The following is a 17,765-nucleotide window of genomic DNA, read 5'->3' as shown; positions in this document are numbered from 1 at the left end:
TACTAGATTGTAAGCTCTTCGGGGCAGGGTCCTCTCCTCCTGTTTCACGGTCTGTATTAGTCTGTCATTTGCAATCCCTATTTAATGTACAGCGCTGCGTAATATGTTAGCACTATATAAATCCTGTTTATTAATAATAATAATAATAATAATAATAAAAAGAATGTGGATGCTAAGCCCCCATCATAGTGAACCTGTATGCTAAGCTACTAACATTATAACCTGGATGCTAAGCTCCCAAAACTAAGAAAGCGGATGCTTAGCTCCCAAAACAGTAAATCTGGATGATGAATTCCCAACCCAATTTGAACCTGGATGCTGCGAACAGCAGCAGGAAATGTATTATTGCTCTCTAACACTGATCTCTCCCCATGTGAGACAAAAACCATGATACTTTAACATATAATTTGGTTTACCATAGAATGAACTCCTGAATGCCCAGACCTTATTTTTAGGTGGGGAGTCTCATTGGAAATGTAAACATACACGGTGGTCTACTAAATATAATAATTTTACACAGACTACACAAAATCAAAAAGTAACAGTATTAAAGCGGTATCTTGTGATTCTTTGTTTTTTGGAAATTAAATTCTGCAGACCAAGAAAGCCAAATGAAGGTCATTCCCAAATAAAATTTGAAGCCAGAAGGAATGATCATTTGAAATCAGATTATGAAAAGAATGTTTCATTGTTTGGTCAAGTAGAGAAGAGACAAATTGAAAGATATACAGCGCTATATGTGCCTATTTCCTCATTCTTAGCTAGCTTTGGATAGAAAAAAAAAAACAATACTACAATTAATATCCGCCAGGATGCACAAATTACATTTAGAACATTGTGTAATGTACTTACTGTTTTAGCATATCCTCGTAGCATGGACTGGAGAAAAATGGAATACAACATATTAGATACAGAGTAACTCATTTTCATGTAAAAAGTATCCATTTGGTCAGATAAAAACAACATAAAGTACACAATTTTCAATGCAGAGATATCCACACAGGATGTATACCTGGGATGTCTAGAATATAAAGCCAATGTCCCAGCAGTAGATAATCAAGAATGTCTCCACAAACATTGTTTTTGCAGATATAAGGACACCAATGTAAGTCACAGAAGAATACTTAAAGTTAAGTAAGAGTTGGTAAAAGCAAATGTTCTTTATGTGGAGGAAAACATATGGATACCATTCCACTCCATATTTGATATTGTAAGTATGTAATTAAATGTTATGGTTAAAATGCTTTGATATGATAAAATTGTGATTTTATTTTTTATTTTTTGTTTTCTTGACAAATGTATATTCTGTCTAACCATATATTTTGATTTGCACCATTGATGACGCAGACGTAGTGGTCTGCAAACGTGCTGAGTAAAAATCAAGAATATTGCAGTATGTTTTATGAAGAAAAATTTGTTTTTACATTTGTGTAATAAAAAATGTTTGGTCCAAAGCCTAAAAATCCTCCCATTTTTCATTCAACCTCTGTAAAGTCTAGTTTCTTAAACTATAGGCTGCCGGCTTCTTTTGCATGAATTGCCACCTGCTGTCAAAGGCATGGTGTGCTGGAATCACAATGGCACAAGCAGACACAGTTGCCTGATTTTACAGCTGACATGACACTTCTGTAGTGCCCAGATTAGTAGCAGAATAAAAAAAAAAGGTGAGCAGTTTCAGGGTAAATGGTTTAATGGTAAACAGTATAAAAGGTGTGCAGGAGGATGCACAGGTGATCACATTTAAAGGGGCACAGGTACAGGGCAGGATGTTCTGTGTACGAGTACTGCAAGGTAAAATAATTTTAAGTTATGATTTTTACCGCAACTACGGAGATTAGCGAAGACTTGCTTTGAAGTTTACATGCTGCTTGCTGATAGTATGCAAATTTTTCACCCTGCTGCACTATACTGTATCCTTTGTAAACAGCAAAGGTCTGTTTTTAGTGCCAAGAACCCCACTTCATCTGTCTACATTAGCTGTCTTCCCCAAGCTACAGGGAGATGCAAATTGTTGCTGCTGAAAACAATCCTAAGTGATCATTTCCAGCAACAGTAGGAACAAGTTACTTTTGCACAAAACAGTGCTGCTCATTCTAAGTGTGTTGGGAGGAGGACAACCAGGAGGCATTCTGCTGCATCTTTCCAATAAAAAACAGCAGCAGTTGTTAGCTGACGGTTGTATGGTGAACTAGCAGGGTCCATGAACAGCTGTAGATTAGATTTAGCCCCAGACAATCTCAAAAGTTTGTCTATCTATCAAGGAAGTATAGTGTTTATAAGTAAAAAAAAGAAAAGGAAATAAAAAGACACTGCTGGATTCATTCTTAAATGTGTGCATGACAAATATTTACCTGGGCTTCTTGTATCTCTTACGTAGTAAATTATTTTCTCCATTTACTGATACCCAACTGCGTGCTGGTTACAGTCTGGTAGCCCCCCCCCCAAAACCTACTTTTAAAGCACAATGATAATGCAATACTGAATGTCACCAGGTTTGTGAGTGCAAATGCATGACAGAATTCTATGGCACTGTTCAATGTAGATAGTCAAAATTGGCCAGTATCAATTTTCTGTCTGTGAGTAGAATGAACTAGTAATTCTGCCTAAATACTTAGGAAGAATAAAGTGATTAGAAATAAGAATGTGATTATACCAAAAATGTTTCTCACCTGTGTAGGAGGTGTCCACAAGGAAGAACACGTGCTCCCACCCTGGAGGTATGAATATCCTGAAAGAAACATACTGAATTAGCTGCTCTGAATCTTGCAAAACCAGCATGCAATAGATATCAACCATATACAATTACAGATGACAATATTAAAAAAGGGATACTAAAAATAAAAATGACTACTAAGAAGACTGGAGAAAATACAGGTTTTCTAAATGTTAGTTCAATCATCTTATTAGGTATAGCAGCTTACCATCAAATCAAAGAAAAATGCCACTAAGCTCTGCAAAGTAATCCATATTTTATTAAGACAAGGAAAGAAGGATTTTTTTAAAAAGGACAATTATCTTTATAAAGGAACTGTGAGATAGCGTATGGATTAAGCCTTACCACTCCTAATAAAACATAAGTCAAGTTTTTATCTGTGATCATTTATAGCATCATAAAACAAGTATGCTGCACAGGGTACATATTTTCTTGGTTATGGTATTGATAGAAGCTGGTCACACCACAACTAATTTCATGCACTGCTGCCTTCTAGCAGGGAATTTCAAAAAGGAACCTTGTGTAGTATATCACATATGGCTTGTTGATTTAGTGGAAGCTGTAAATTGCGCTTTTCTGTCCTTTCACAGATTTGCAATCTACATTTGTTAAACCTTGGGGAGGGGGGGGGGCATAAAAGATGTGGATGTTAACTAGATCATAACTATTAAAGTGGATCCTGTTATTCTAACCTGTCGCATGGCTAGATGCTGCCATCTTCCTTCTTCTCTTCCTAGTTGTGATATTTGGCCACCTTGAATAGCTGGGCTAGGATGATGTATGTTATATGCAGGTGAGTGGAAGTTAATTCAGTCCCAGCAACCACAGCAAGTAATTATTCAGGGAAGAATGATTATCGCAGAGGAGACATAGCCTGTTCCTTTCTGCAATAAACTCTGCCTGATCACAAGTTTTTATATGGAAATTTAGTGAATTACAGAGTAGTGGGTTACAGACATATCACTACAGTTACAGTGTAAGTAGAACTAGAGGGTTTTTACTACTACAAGGGCTTGCGTTGGGGACTTTTACCATCACTTAGTGCTGACAATAGTTTATTCTGATAGAAGGTTAAGACAAATATGCAAGAGATAAAAATACAATTCTAACAAGGGCTCTAACTTTCCACCATTTTACAATAAGAGTAAATCTGCCAACCAGAGCCCTGAAAAGCAAAAGAAGCCTGTCAGTGGTTCCAACTCTATTACTCTACCCAAAACAAAGAAAAACTTTTTGGATTACCACACAAGTTCAAAAGTTGCACTGAACTACCCAACCTTATTTCTACCCACTTGATAAAATTCTAGAGATATGTCTGAAAAGCAGTTTTAAAAAAAGTTAATAATATAAGATCAAAAGGTAGAGGGAAAAAAAGTTTGTTCTGTTCTTACTAGCACGAGAATTACATCTGACAAAAATTAATTAAATCATTCACATTTAGAAGGTATTGGCATTTACAAATATTTAACAACGTGACCTACCTCTAAACATATAGGACAGTCTTGCCTTGAGACATTTTCAATGCACTAAATAACAACGTGACCTACCTCTAAACATATAGGACAGTCTTGCCTTGAGACATTTTCAATGCACTAAAGCAAAAAAAAAAAAAAAAAAAAAAAAAAATGAATTAAGTATTTCATGTTTTCAAAATGACCATCGTGCACCCTTTGGTTCAGTTCAGATGGACAACGAGGTTACAGTGCAGTTGCCACCTTATTCCATGAACTGTAACAGCTGAGACGCTTATGTACTTGCATAACTTGAATGTTTATTGGATATATGAATCAATCCTTTTTTATAAACATTGTAAGGAACATTTTTTTCCCCAACCTTGCTTTTTGTTCACTATTATACTGTCTTGCTTTCAAACGAATAATCCTTTTTTCTTGCACACTCTGACTTCCACAAAGCATTAGAAACTGCAACAGGTATCTTGAGCCCACCACATGATGGGCCGATGTCTACTTCTACCCATATCTACTATCCTGGCCCTTCATTTAATTTCATGTACTATGTTTTTTTTTTTTTTTTATAATGTACACTAACAATTCATGATAATCATGGATAATTGGTTAGTCTGTACATTATGAAACATGTCTGGTAATCTATATTTGCAGGATTTCTTTACACTGGCCTATGCCCGTTAATCATTTTTGTTGTTAATTAAAACGTCTTAACTTCTGTTCTCAGCATGGGCTTTGCAATTGAATATGTATGCATCAAAAAAAAAATGATCTTGCTCTTGTAAGATAAAATATATTTCCTTACCTTGTGGTTTCCTCTGAAGCTTAATGGAAGACATAAATTACACTTCACACAATGCTCAAACTGTTCCTTGGGGCCAATCCTAATAGACAAAGAAAAAAAAAGTCAATCCTCTTAAAAATAAAAAAATAAAAAAAAAGTTATCGTCAGAGTAAAGTAAATTGCTAATTAAACAGAGGTCTCATGTAACATGTCAAAAGTATTTTATTGCTCTACTAAACAGTATAGAGAACTGATCTGACTGCCAACAATCATAACAGATGGTTCTTTAACCCCTTCCCAGCTACCATTTGTATATTAAAGCAAACTAAAGTTAACATATGAAAATAAAAAAAAATAAAAAAACGTGAGAAGTTATGTCCTTTATAACAGAATGGACATGCAAATAAGCTTACCTGCCTAATCACAATTTTTTAAATAAAATACAAAATACGAACATAGCATCTACAATGGTGTCTTTGGTCCATTGCAGTCGCTGCAGCCATCTTCACCGGGTTCTCTTTCCCCCTTCTAGAATAAACAAGCTGCTTGCTTGCAATTGATATTAGCCAACACGCCCTGTGTGTAAGGTGTGTAAAGTAAGAACTGAGAAAGATTCTGAGAACTAAGCTAAAATCTGGACATCATTTCCAACCTGTTGGAGTTTTGTTTCCATCTCCCATGGTCAAAAAAAAAAAAATATTATATATATATATATATATATATATATATATATATATATATATATATATACTTAGGGATGTGCCATAAGCAATATACTAAACAGACATATATATTTAGGTATCCCTATACACTTTATATACATGAAATGTGTCATCGAACAAACCAAAAATACATGGTTTTATTCCTATTATCAGATACAAAAACTGAAGCGATATATTTTTTGTAGGGCAATAAATTTTATGTAGAGAAAATCATGGGTCTTACCTGATTTGGTATAAGGGCTTGTTCACACTAATGTGTTGCATGATTGCTACACACACTACATTTACCTGGCATCATGGGATGCCATTCATTGGTATTGGCACCCCAAATGCACTGTAGGAATTCAATGCTGTGCAGCAATGTGCACCTATGTATTCCACACAATGCAAAATGAATGTTTGTGCTGTGCACTGGCAGCCCAGTCAACTAAAAGGGCTGCTGACCACATGGCAATGTATATGCATTTAATAAAATGCACCTCATTCTAAAATGTGACCAAGTCCTAATGGATTGGAACTGAATTTTACAGACAGGAGGACAACATTAGCACCCATTACAAGAACAAAAGGCCGCAGTGCTGAAACCATTGATTCAAGGGAAATTAGCATATCACTACCTTGCATTGATTATTTTATTGTATTATATTGAGCTATTTAACTTAGCGCATATCCTACACACAAAACACCAGGCCTCAGCGAATGACGACTGTGTGATGGTAAAACACAGCAAATATGTTCTTTGATATTTAAATGCACATACCCTTCAAGTAAGGCAGTTTGCAATGCTAAATTATAATGTACAAATATATAAAAAAAATGTCTCCACCTTGACTTTTTACAATTGCTTCTAGTACATTTAACAACTTAAGAATACAATTTAGGTTATAATTCCAAGTCATACCTGCAAATACCACATCCATCACAGTGATATTGCTTCTTGTCCTTGTCAAAGAGATGACATATATCACAATAATAGTCTCCAAAAACATGACTACAATGCTCACAGGTTTGTTGAGCCTGAGGAAAAGACAAAAATCAATGTATTTATACTACACAGGGTATCAAGACAGAAATTGATTGCATGCAAAAAATGCTCAATGATCCTGTCTGATAGACATGAATGGTTTCTTGCCATACAGCAGCCCTGGATTGATTATACCTATCCCAGAAAGTTCTATCCAATCGTACTGCAGGTTTGAGTCTGAGTAGCTCCGGTAGTTTCTTCAGACTCCCCCTGGATCAGCCAGGGGGAGTTAGGCTGGAACAAACTACCGGCTAAGTTGTATCTGGCCTAAAGGCCGGAGTTTGCCGGCCTCTGCCCCAGAGGTTGATCTTGATGGACCTTTTTCAACCTGACCTACTATGTAAATATAAGGCTGTAATGACTGAGAACATAAGAGAACAAAGATTTTAGTGCAGAAGTGTAGAAGTCAAGTAAGTGTTCAAATAACACTTAACTACCAAGCTAGAATATCTGAATCATGAGCTTATGCATGAAAAACAAGTTTATTTTTCAGTAAATGTCACATGTGTATTACATAAGCACTCAAGTTTATTTTTGTCTACCTAGCATAAGAAAATTGTTAAAAGGATTACTTCTTTGTAACCTGAAACAAAGTGAAAGTACTGCAACAGAAGAGTCATTGGCAAACCAGCTGTAAGTTTCTGGACTGACTAGGCAAATAAAAGAAAACCAAAATAGAGTACATTTCTAAACCTCAAAAAAAAAAGATAACATCCATTAGCTGCTGCTGGGCATCAAACTAGAGGCGTTGGTTTACTTACATAACAATGCCCGATACATCTGCAACTCTACAGCTTTATTTTTGGCAGTAAAGGTAAATAAAATACATTTAAGTAAACAGGATTTATGCTGATCGCTAAAATATATTTTTAAACCACTAGATGGCAACAGTACACCTCCAATACAATAATGTATCAAAATGTTTGTAAAAAAAAAGGACATAAAAATGGCCAAAGAACTGTGTATATATTTTAGGCTGGGTTTACGCAGACGTTTTTGAAAACGCATGTAAACGTTCCTACTGCGTTTATTTGCGTTTTTATGCACTTTTATTAGCGTTTTAAAGCTTGCCTTTAAAACACTGGAAACCATCTATGCCACGTTTTCCTGTGTTTATGTTTCAGCGTTAACCCCGCATTTTAATTTTTTAAACATTGCAAGCAGTGGTATAGATAAAGCTCATAAACTTGTCTCAAGGAAGGGCCCTGGTGTAGGTTAGCCCTTTGGAATGTATAGGAATTTCAAACATGGGCTTTTAAAGCCTCAGGTTAAACGCTGGGGAAAACGTCCGTGTAGACAAAGCCTTAGTGATTCATTACCTTTCTGGGTATCCAGCAAAAAGACTAAAACTGCTCATGTTCTAGTTCAAATTGTGTTACATGGTATCATCTAAAATCACATTGCTATCTGCCCAAATTATAAATATGAGGCTTTGATCACATCAACGATTTGTTTTTACAATATTTTTTTTTCTTTCTAGTAATGTCACCTGAGTATTAATATTGCAAGGGGAGAGTAGTGTACAGAAGGTAAGGGACAGGAAAGAAAAAACGTGGCGGAAATCACAAGAGAATAGGCACAAAACATTTCAAATGAAGCAACAGCATTTTCGATATGCAGAGCTTTCCAACTATAAAATTAATCTTCAGAAGTCAGAAGCATTGAACGTCTCCATCCCACAGAGGTCACACAGATTATTATCTATGAACTTTCCCTTAAAGTGGGCCACCTCTTCCATTAAATACCTGGGTACCCAAATGCCAGCTCGCCTAACGAGCATAGTGGAGCTGAACTTTCTTCCGCTTCTCAATAAAATCTGTAAGGACCTCCATAGAGACAACAAACGTTTACGTGGTTTGGAAGGTGCAATATCCTTAAGATGAATGTAATGCCTCGACTTTTATACCTCCTACAAGTACTACCAGTAAGGGTCGCTTTACAGATACCTAATGCCTTCAAATCTGAGTTCACCAAGTTTATTTGGTTCTCTGACACATCAAGAATAAGCATGAGAATAACGCGCTTACCTAAAATACAGGGCAGAATGGCATTCCCTGACCCTGTCTTATGCCATAGGGCGGTTCAATAAACAATCTAAGCTCTAGGTGAGACTGGAAAATGAGATATCGGAAGTACCAATAGTTAAAGCTAAATTGTCTAAACATCCACTACTGGGTCCCACCTTAGCGGCAGTCTCAAAATATTTTCAAGCACATAGGGTCTCAGCATTCCCATCTCCATTTTTCCAGATACTGGGCCACATTGTTTTTACATCAGGTAGTTCGGACCCGGTGTTCCGAACGTGGCGCTCTAAAGGAATCTAAAGAGCCAGACACTTTACAAACGGAGATACGTGGATCTCCTTCATGGAGTTACAAGATGAACACGATTTGATGAGTGCTTAGTGTACTATCCAACTTAACAGATTTCCTTGGATCCCCTCCTTCCCGCTATTACCTTAGAATCACAGTGCCTTTCCCAAAGAGGTGTAAGGGGTACCTTATCATATGCATATCACAGTCTCATCTCGATGTTGACAGAGAACACCCGAGAAATCAATTACAAACTGGTTATCAGATGGTATGGAACCCCAGTTAAGCTAGCAAAGATTTATCCCCATCTAGATATAATATGCTGGAGACGAAAGGCGGCTCCCGGTACTTTACTTTATATATTTTGGGACTGTCCGAGACTGGACCCCTTTTGGGAGGCAGTTGCAAAACTCACATGTAAGGGGGGAAAGCCTGAATTGGCATTGTTGCACGTTTCTAACATGACAAAGAAATGATAAAAATCCTCACTACTACGGCATCTACTAAATGCAGCTAAAGCATGCATTACCTCATGTTGGAAAAGGGAAACACCGCCGCCAATTGGTTAGTGGCCGGGGAGAGTGACAGTTATATACAGAATGGAGGACTTTATGTCCGCAGACTTAGGGACTTCTGAAAAATGTACCCGTACCTTGTACAAATGGATTCAGTTTATTACTACTCCTAATTTTGTTGCCCTATCTTCACAGTCATCGTAAGTCTAGTTAGACTTTAACTTTCGGATTTGTATCGAATTGATATAATTTGTTAAGTGTTATATGATATGTAGAATTACTGTGCTTGTGCTACTATCTCCCCCCACCCCCCCCATCCCTCCTTCTCCATAATCCAAAAAAAAAATCTGATTAGGGTTGGTAGGGAGAAGGACAACAGTCTTTGGAATTGGCATTTTACTAAATCAGATTCCAAGTGTTAGAAGAGGACCTGTATGGCAGCCATAGAGCTATAGTTTCTTAATGTAGATCACAAATAAGCTTTGTCTGTTGCATGGATTTTTTGTACAGACACTCACTTTTTGTAGGGGGGGGGGGGGGGGGGAAATTGCACAAGTGAAATATGATCAAAAGCAAGAAAAAAAAAATAAAGCTCTAAACCTGTAGTAATAACTGGATCATTTATTCAGTAGGGTTATTGGTTATTACATGTACAGGTGGAATAAAGTAAAATATTATACCTTCTGAATAGACTTGCATTTCAGGCACTGGACTTCCACAACCTTAAAACGGTCCATTTTGTGTGTTTCTTCGTTGTCATGGCACAAACGACAAATGTAAAATTTACCACAACAAGGAGCCTAAAAATAAAACAAGATGTGAGACCTGGGCTAGGATGACAGCTTGGGATCAGCATCTCTAAACATATTCCATCATAGGAACCCCTTAAAAGTTAACTTTAGTCCACAGGTTTCTTTTTCCTTTATGTAAATGTGCTCAGGGCCATATATTAACATAGTTTGATAAAATTCCTGGAAGTAATAATGATTGATTACAGTTGCCATTTCCGAACTGGATGTAACCTATCTTTCGTACTTCCAGAGTAGAATGGCTTCTGTCACCATGGGGCTGGTATCCCAGCAGGTCCTGACACTCAGAGGGTTCAATGAGGGCAGAATGACTATCTATGGTCAACCAAATGCCAGCTATATACTGATTGATTAGTGAACCCAGACATCAAACATTTACCATTGTGCATCTATCACCAAACCCTGTTCTTCTGGCTAATGGATGCCGGCCCATCTCCTGGTTCTGTCCTCCAACAGAGGCGAGAGATCCTCCTGCTCAGATGTATTATTGAAGGTCATGGGGGAAAATAATTATTTTGAAATTCCCCATCAAAGCTCAACTGATATATTGATCAGGAATAATTGAAGGAATAATAGAAATCATACTTTCTCTAATATGTTTACATTAGATTCAATGTTTATATCAAATCTTACACTGAATTTCTCCTTGAAACTTTGACTGGTATATGGCAAACATAAGGTGAACTGAGCTTTATCTGTGCTCCCTTGTTTTCATAATATATGATAATCAGAGAATTGTCAGATCTATAAATAAACTACAACAATTTCCCAGATGTGATTTATTAGGATTGCTATAAATGCAATGTGCATGGCATCAGACTTCTTTTGATCCATAACTAAGGACCAATGGCAATGAGAATATACATCATATTCAGTAACAAGGCAACCAACAACAAAAAAACAACCTTGAAAAAAAAAAAAAAAGTTGTGTAGGTTTGTATTTTCCTCTGCCCCATTGCCATCAGAACATGCTGCTCATTAGAAATTGTCTGATTGCTGAGAACTAAATATGTCTGTCAATCTGCTGGATCCCCTGGAGGACTCATTGGTTCCTCTCATTGACCTCCACATCCTTACTGAATGCTGCAGTGATGGAAGAAGGAACCACCGGGGCACCAAGAGACATGAAATGCTGGTTTTATAGCACACTTCAATTGAACAATTCCTGCCAACAACGTGATGTTCTAGTGATGGTGGGGGGATGATGATGAGAAAGGTAAATACTTAACTACATAAAAGTGTGATCCAAGTATTCGTCCAATCAACATCAGCAGAACATACATAACTAGATGCAACAACACCATGCTTACCCACTGATCTGTGAATGTAGGGACAACTTAAATATATTGTACCTGAAAGATTTTCATACAGATTTCTAAAACTGAACATCTACACCAGGGTCCCGCCAGACGTCTCCTGAGCAATTTGAGACTCTCAGGTCAGGGTTAGTGACACCAATGATGTTTTTGGCTGTAACAGTGACATTCTTCCCACTGACCATCATACTAATAATATATGGGATGTGGATTTATATTAATCATAGCAGGGCTTCCCTGGGGGAGAATGAGGAATGTGAGCAGCTGCAGAGAAAGGGGAACAAGTGCAGCACATACTAACCTTGTTTTGGGTGATGGCTGTAGGTGACAGGGAGCACCATTGTCACCACAACACACTGCATTTCCATTCATTGTCACCACAACACACTGCATTCCTATTTATTGTCACCACAACACGCTGCATTCCCATTTATTGTCACCACAACACACTGCATTCCCATTTATTGTCACCACAACACGCTGCATTCCCATTTATTGTCACCACAACACACTGCATTCCCATTTATTGTCACCACAACACACTGCATTCCCATTTATTGTCACCACAACACGCTGCATTCCCATTTATTGTCACCACAAGACACTGCATTCCCATTTATTGTCACCACAAGACACTGCATTCCCATTCATTGTCACTACAACACAATGCATTCCCATTCATTGTCACCACAACACAATGCATTCCCTTTCATTGTCACCACAACACGCTGCATTCCCATTTATTGTCACCACAACACGCTGCATTCCTATTTATTGTCACCAGAACACACTGCATTTCCATTCATTGTCACCACAACACGCTGCATTCCCATTCATTGTCACCACAACACGCTGCATTCCCATTTATTGTCACCACAACACGCTGCATTCCCATTTATTGTCACCACAACACGCTGCATTCCTATTTATTGTCACCACAACACGCTGCATTCCTATTTATTGTCACCACAACACGCTGCATTCCCATTTATTGTCACCACAACACGCTGCATTCCCATTCATTGTCACCACAACACAATGCATTCCCATTCATTGTCACCACAACACAATGCATTCCCATTCATTATTATAACACAAATGTAACACTAATATGTTAGGAGTACAGAGCATGTCACAATGTGTGTCAGGTGTGTTGTTAGTCTGTGGGTTGTAATGCAGCACAATAATATACAGAGCCTGTAGTATTGGGGGGGATGGTAACAGTAAGGTTGTCACCCATTACTGCAGCAATACACTGACAAGTAATACCCAGCCATGTCCCAGTCCCTACGGTCGGTAGGTGTATTATTATCCGCCAGTGACACGTTCTGTGATGAGACTACCGGGGACATTCACCCGCACACCGCTATATTACACCACCCGAACCCCGAGTGTCCTCACCCTGAGCTCACAGCCCCGAGTATAGTGCTCGCAGCCAGCAGGCACCTCCATGGCCTCGGAACCACAGCATTCAGCCATGTGTGACCCGAGGAAGCGGAAACACGGCTCAGCCTATAGGGAGGGCGGGAGACCGGGGAGAGGGGTGTGCTGTGCTATACACTCCGGCCTGTCACTGCAGAGCACTGATATATTGGGGGGTGGTATTTCATAGTATACAGCACTGACATAATGGGGGTGGTATGTCATACTATACAGCACAGCACTGATATATTGGGGGCTGTACTCCATCCCCCATCATATATCAGTGACCTGTCATCCTATACATACACAGACATTGTCCTTAGTTGTGAAGTTGATGCTGATCCATGCAGGGAATGCCATGAATCATGTTCAGCTGACATTTCCTTAATATAAGACTAAAGCATAACTTTCTGGGTGGATAATTGTGCCCAGGAGTCACCAATAAACCACATGTAACCCTAACTTGAAATGGTTTGCTAAACCCACGTGTATTATAAACATTTGCAAAGTTTTTCTTCTTCCTTGTATTGTATTTCAGCGTTGCTGATCTTGTTTGGCCTGTTTCCATCACTTCCAGTCCATATATATTATTTGTATGTGTGACAGTAATGGTATATGGTGGGATTTATACATTGATGGATCCACTGGTGGTATATCATTTAGCACAGGGCTCACCAATGCTGGAGTCTCTTGTGGAAGTTGTATCTATCTTGTGGTTATATTGTTTATGTTTTAAAACTGAGATCTGATGATGTTTTAATGAGGTTTGGGGACATTGGTGATATGGATGTCTTATCTCATACATTCCAGACACTGTATTATAATATTTACCAAGAAAGGAACGAAACCTGTCCCTCTGCCAGCTTATCCCCCTGCAGAATTCTATAGTGACCTAATATTAGAATAAAGAGTGTATCTTTATGGAGACACATGTGACCTGTATAGTCAGCCCCTATATGTATCTTCTGAAGAGATCCTGTGGGGAATATGAACAGAGAAATTAGGATGTAGGAAGATAGATACCAGAAAAATGGAGATATGTTGTTATCAAGTTGCAGACTCTGAGTGTACCTGGTTTAAGCCTTTGGTGGTGGTGTTGGGACCTTGTGCAGCAGTAGTGGTACTAAATCAAACCAATTAACATAGCATATATAGCCAAGAAAAGCCTGAGTAAGTCACAAGTTACTAACAGAGGTCAACTGGGGAGGTAACCAGAGCCAAACATGAAAAGTCCACCCATGAGCAAACAAACTCTGCAATGGACAACATGTGAAGGAAACAAATTAACCTTAAATAGGGGGCTGGGCCTATCAGAGTGTACAATGACACATGGAAATGATTGGTTATGACCCAACTGGTGTATCCTCTCCAGTCTTGGAGAGCTTTAATAAATGAGGCCCATTGCATCATTCCAGAACATTTTTTTTTTAAGGGCAGACTCTCTCCAGGTTTAATTTTATTGGGATAATAATGAGTATACAGGTAGTCCCAGAGTTAAGGACATCCGTCTTACGGACGACTCCTAGATATAAACGTGGCTTCCCTGCTTTCTCCTGTGCAGGGTGGGGGCTTGACTTGCAGAAGAAATCTTTTGCAAAACACAGCTGAGGTTGTGGGTGATCTTAATAGCTGAGCTGATCTGTAGCATCTTGTAACTCTTTAATGGTCAAGACAAACTCTGCAGTTGTTTTTTTTTTGTTAATCAATGTTTAGGCCACGTCATCTTCCAATACCAGCTGGTTTACACCGCGGCTGCAGTCCTCTGCCTTACCATGCTGACATTAGCTACAACGTATCTCTCACAATCGGGGGATCCCCTGTACTTTTCCCCCACATTGGAGGCACCCAATCTTTTCTATCAGAATGGGGAGAACCTCATATATACCAAATCTCTTTTTTTGTTCTAAGCATACCGCCACCCCTGAGGAAGCCCACTTCGGGTGAAACGGGTCAGGTTTACGGCCTTTACGTATGAGACAGTATATTTGTTATCTCTCAAATTTCATTAGATGACAATTGTCCAGTGCCAATATGGCCCATTTATATGTATATATCGAATTGTGAATTTCAAACAAGACTGAGATTCCGCCAATGACTACCGGTAATTGTTTTTGTATTATGAGAAGTTATCAAAAATACAATATACTGTTTGACTAAAACCCTTCTTTCTGTTATTTCCTCTATTTGTACCCAGGGTTAACAAAATGACTTTCTAAGGCAATCTATGTCATTCCACCATGTATTCGTTTTTTAGCCTTGTTATATATATATTTTTTTTGTTTTGATTTGTTTGTAATTAACTCACAGTATTTTATACAGTAACTGACACCACACTGCCTAATATTATGTTGAGACAAACATCTGTTCCATATTTTTTTTTTATTCAAATAATGTACCTGTTCTGACTTACATACAAATTCAACTTAAGAAAAAACCTACAGTCCCTATCTCGTATGTAACCCGGGGACTACCTGTATAGCATAGCATATAGCATATAATAAAAGTGGACAGGAGTTGGCTTTTTAGCTAATTTATTAGTTGAAGTGAACATTCACATAATTTATCGCGTAACAATATTTAGTAAAATCTTTAAGTAAATTAGTTTCTAGTATTTGATTTCTAATATGATTGTAAACATTTTTTGCTTTATGGTAATGGCTTCATCCCAAATATGTTTGGGGCTGATTAATAAGTAATAGCACCCGAAGCAGAATGTACAATTTACTAAGCAAAGCATACGTCAAATTAAAAAAACTACTACAGCACTTCAGATAAGTGGACTTTCCTAATTTTTGTTTTTATATACTTTACAATCAAACTGTAAATCATTTTTAACATGGACATTCATGTTTACAACAGATGAGGTTCAGGGACTAGGTTTAGAGTCACCAAGTTTTGGCACAATGGACTGTAGTGGAAGAAGTCGGAGAGTTGCTTGATATTGATATGTTCTTATTTCTTCAGGTTCACAAATCTATAATATGTAGGTCTGTAGTAGAAACTTCAAGGTGTAAGCCCCTGGTGAAGAAAGGTTAAAGTAAACAGTTCATTGTTCTGTTTTGAAGCTTCAAAATGCATACAATAAATATTCTTCAGCTTTTACTTTTTTAGGTGCAAATATTTATTTGCCATAGAAAATTTGTTTATTAAATAAGAACTTACTCACATGACTTTGTTTATTACAGTATTTATCATTTGCAATAAATATTTTCTATAACCAACCTTGTACTAGTAGTATAGCTATATATGATAGAACCCTATGGTAAAAAAGAAACAACACAGAGCCTTTGAGTCTCCAACATTATTACTGATATCATTACTGAGATCCATGTCATTCCTAAAATTTTACTGAAGTGTACTATATTAATAATAAAACAATAGAGGTTCCTAAACTATACAGTATCGGTGTTCACCTGGAAAATGCTATTGCACAAACATCATTATGAAGCTGTACTAGATACCCTGACTGGCTGGGAACCAAACAAAACACATGGATTACTAACACGGTCATCATGTTCTTGCCTGTACTCCATAATTTATTCTGAATATTTCAAGAAATGAAACAGAACCAGTCTGCGATTTAATAAAATGTCTATAATATTGAGTTGAATGTATATATTAACAAAACAAAAATTACAGTTTCCATGCATTAAACAAGTGGAGCAGCATGTGGCCGGATAATGGGTGATGTTGGATATTAGAAGAGAACTCCTTTAATTTTTCCACTACTCCAGACCACATGATAAATGCGGTTTTATAAATAAACTAGTGTTCTATCTTTAATAGATCAGTCAAGCTATAGCTGAAGACATTGCTTACTGGTATGAAGGTTATATGGCAAAGTTTTCAGTAACATTTATCTGATCCCAATTTTTTTTTTATATTTTGTCATCTGTGTAGAATTACATCTACATTTTTATGTATCAGAAATCTTTCCAAAGTGAGGTAAACCCCTCTTGGATGGGTATAAAAATGTGTTCCTGTTCTCATGAACACATAGAGGAACAAGTGATCTAGCCTCTCCTCACACTTTCCTAACCTTTAAAATGACTTAAGACATGCCTTAGAAAGCCCATTGAGGAGTCAAGTAGTAAAATAAAAAAAAAAACAGAATGGGAAAGAAATATGATTCTGGTAAATTCTTTATTCTGGTAAATCTAACATGATAAAGGATTGGGAACATAGTGCTGACTTGATTTCAACCCTGTATAACCCATTGACACCAATGCATGTTTCTTTTTTTTGTGCACAGTTCACATCTGTGTGCAGCATTGACATGTGTTGGATAATATTAAGGTATTATATTTTACATATTTTTATATGTTCATATATTGTTCAAATATGTTCATATTTTGATGCTTTGCTGCATCCTATAGCAAGGGCAGTGCACAGTGCAATGCACCTGCCGAATAAAAAAAAAATAACACTGGAAAATGCAACCCTGGGTAGAAGGGGGTTCAGAATCAGTGTTTGCGGCATCTAAAAATGGTTAAACAGCCATCAACGAAAGGTTTTTGCTTAAATCTCGGCTGATCTACCTACTTGGAATGACGATGAATGTTACTCATATTGATGAAAAATATTTTTATTTGTATACACTAGTAATGTTGATGCTATGGGTTTTATACAAGCATACTAGCCTAATGTAAGGTAAGGGACTCATCATTATATCCAACTTGGAA

General features: G+C 37.5%; 1 protein-coding gene across 2 annotated transcripts in view; it reads right to left on the bottom strand.

The window, feature by feature from the left end:
- Positions 1-13,154, bottom strand: part of RCHY1 (ring finger and CHY zinc finger domain containing 1) — a 19,977-nt gene extending 6,823 nt beyond the window's left edge. Inside the window, exons 1-7 of one of the 2 annotated variants that reach the window (XM_072405547.1) lie at positions 13,063-13,154; positions 10,217-10,336; positions 6,587-6,702; positions 4,985-5,063; positions 4,261-4,305; positions 2,670-2,728; positions 853-879 (exon numbers count right to left, since the gene is read on the bottom strand). In XM_072405547.1, the coding sequence (XP_072261648.1) occupies positions 853-879; positions 2,670-2,728; positions 4,261-4,305; positions 4,985-5,063; positions 6,587-6,702; positions 10,217-10,336; positions 13,063-13,140 (524 nt within the window). In that variant the 5' untranslated portion in view covers positions 13,141-13,154. Of the gene's footprint in view, positions 1-852; positions 880-2,669; positions 2,729-4,194; positions 4,240-4,260; positions 4,306-4,984; positions 5,064-6,586; positions 6,703-10,216; positions 10,337-13,062 lie in introns of both variants that reach the window. The other variant, XM_072405546.1, reaches the window with a different exon arrangement.
- Positions 13,155-17,765: the final 4,611 nt, after the last annotated feature.

The sequence above is a fragment of the Pyxicephalus adspersus genome, chromosome 3, assembly GCF_032062135.1.
Source record: "Pyxicephalus adspersus chromosome 3, UCB_Pads_2.0, whole genome shotgun sequence".
In the NCBI taxonomy this organism is placed as follows: domain Eukaryota; kingdom Metazoa; phylum Chordata; class Amphibia; order Anura; family Pyxicephalidae; genus Pyxicephalus; species Pyxicephalus adspersus.
The sequence above is the reverse complement of the archived record's forward strand: the minus strand, read 5'-3'. Positions and strand labels throughout refer to the sequence as shown.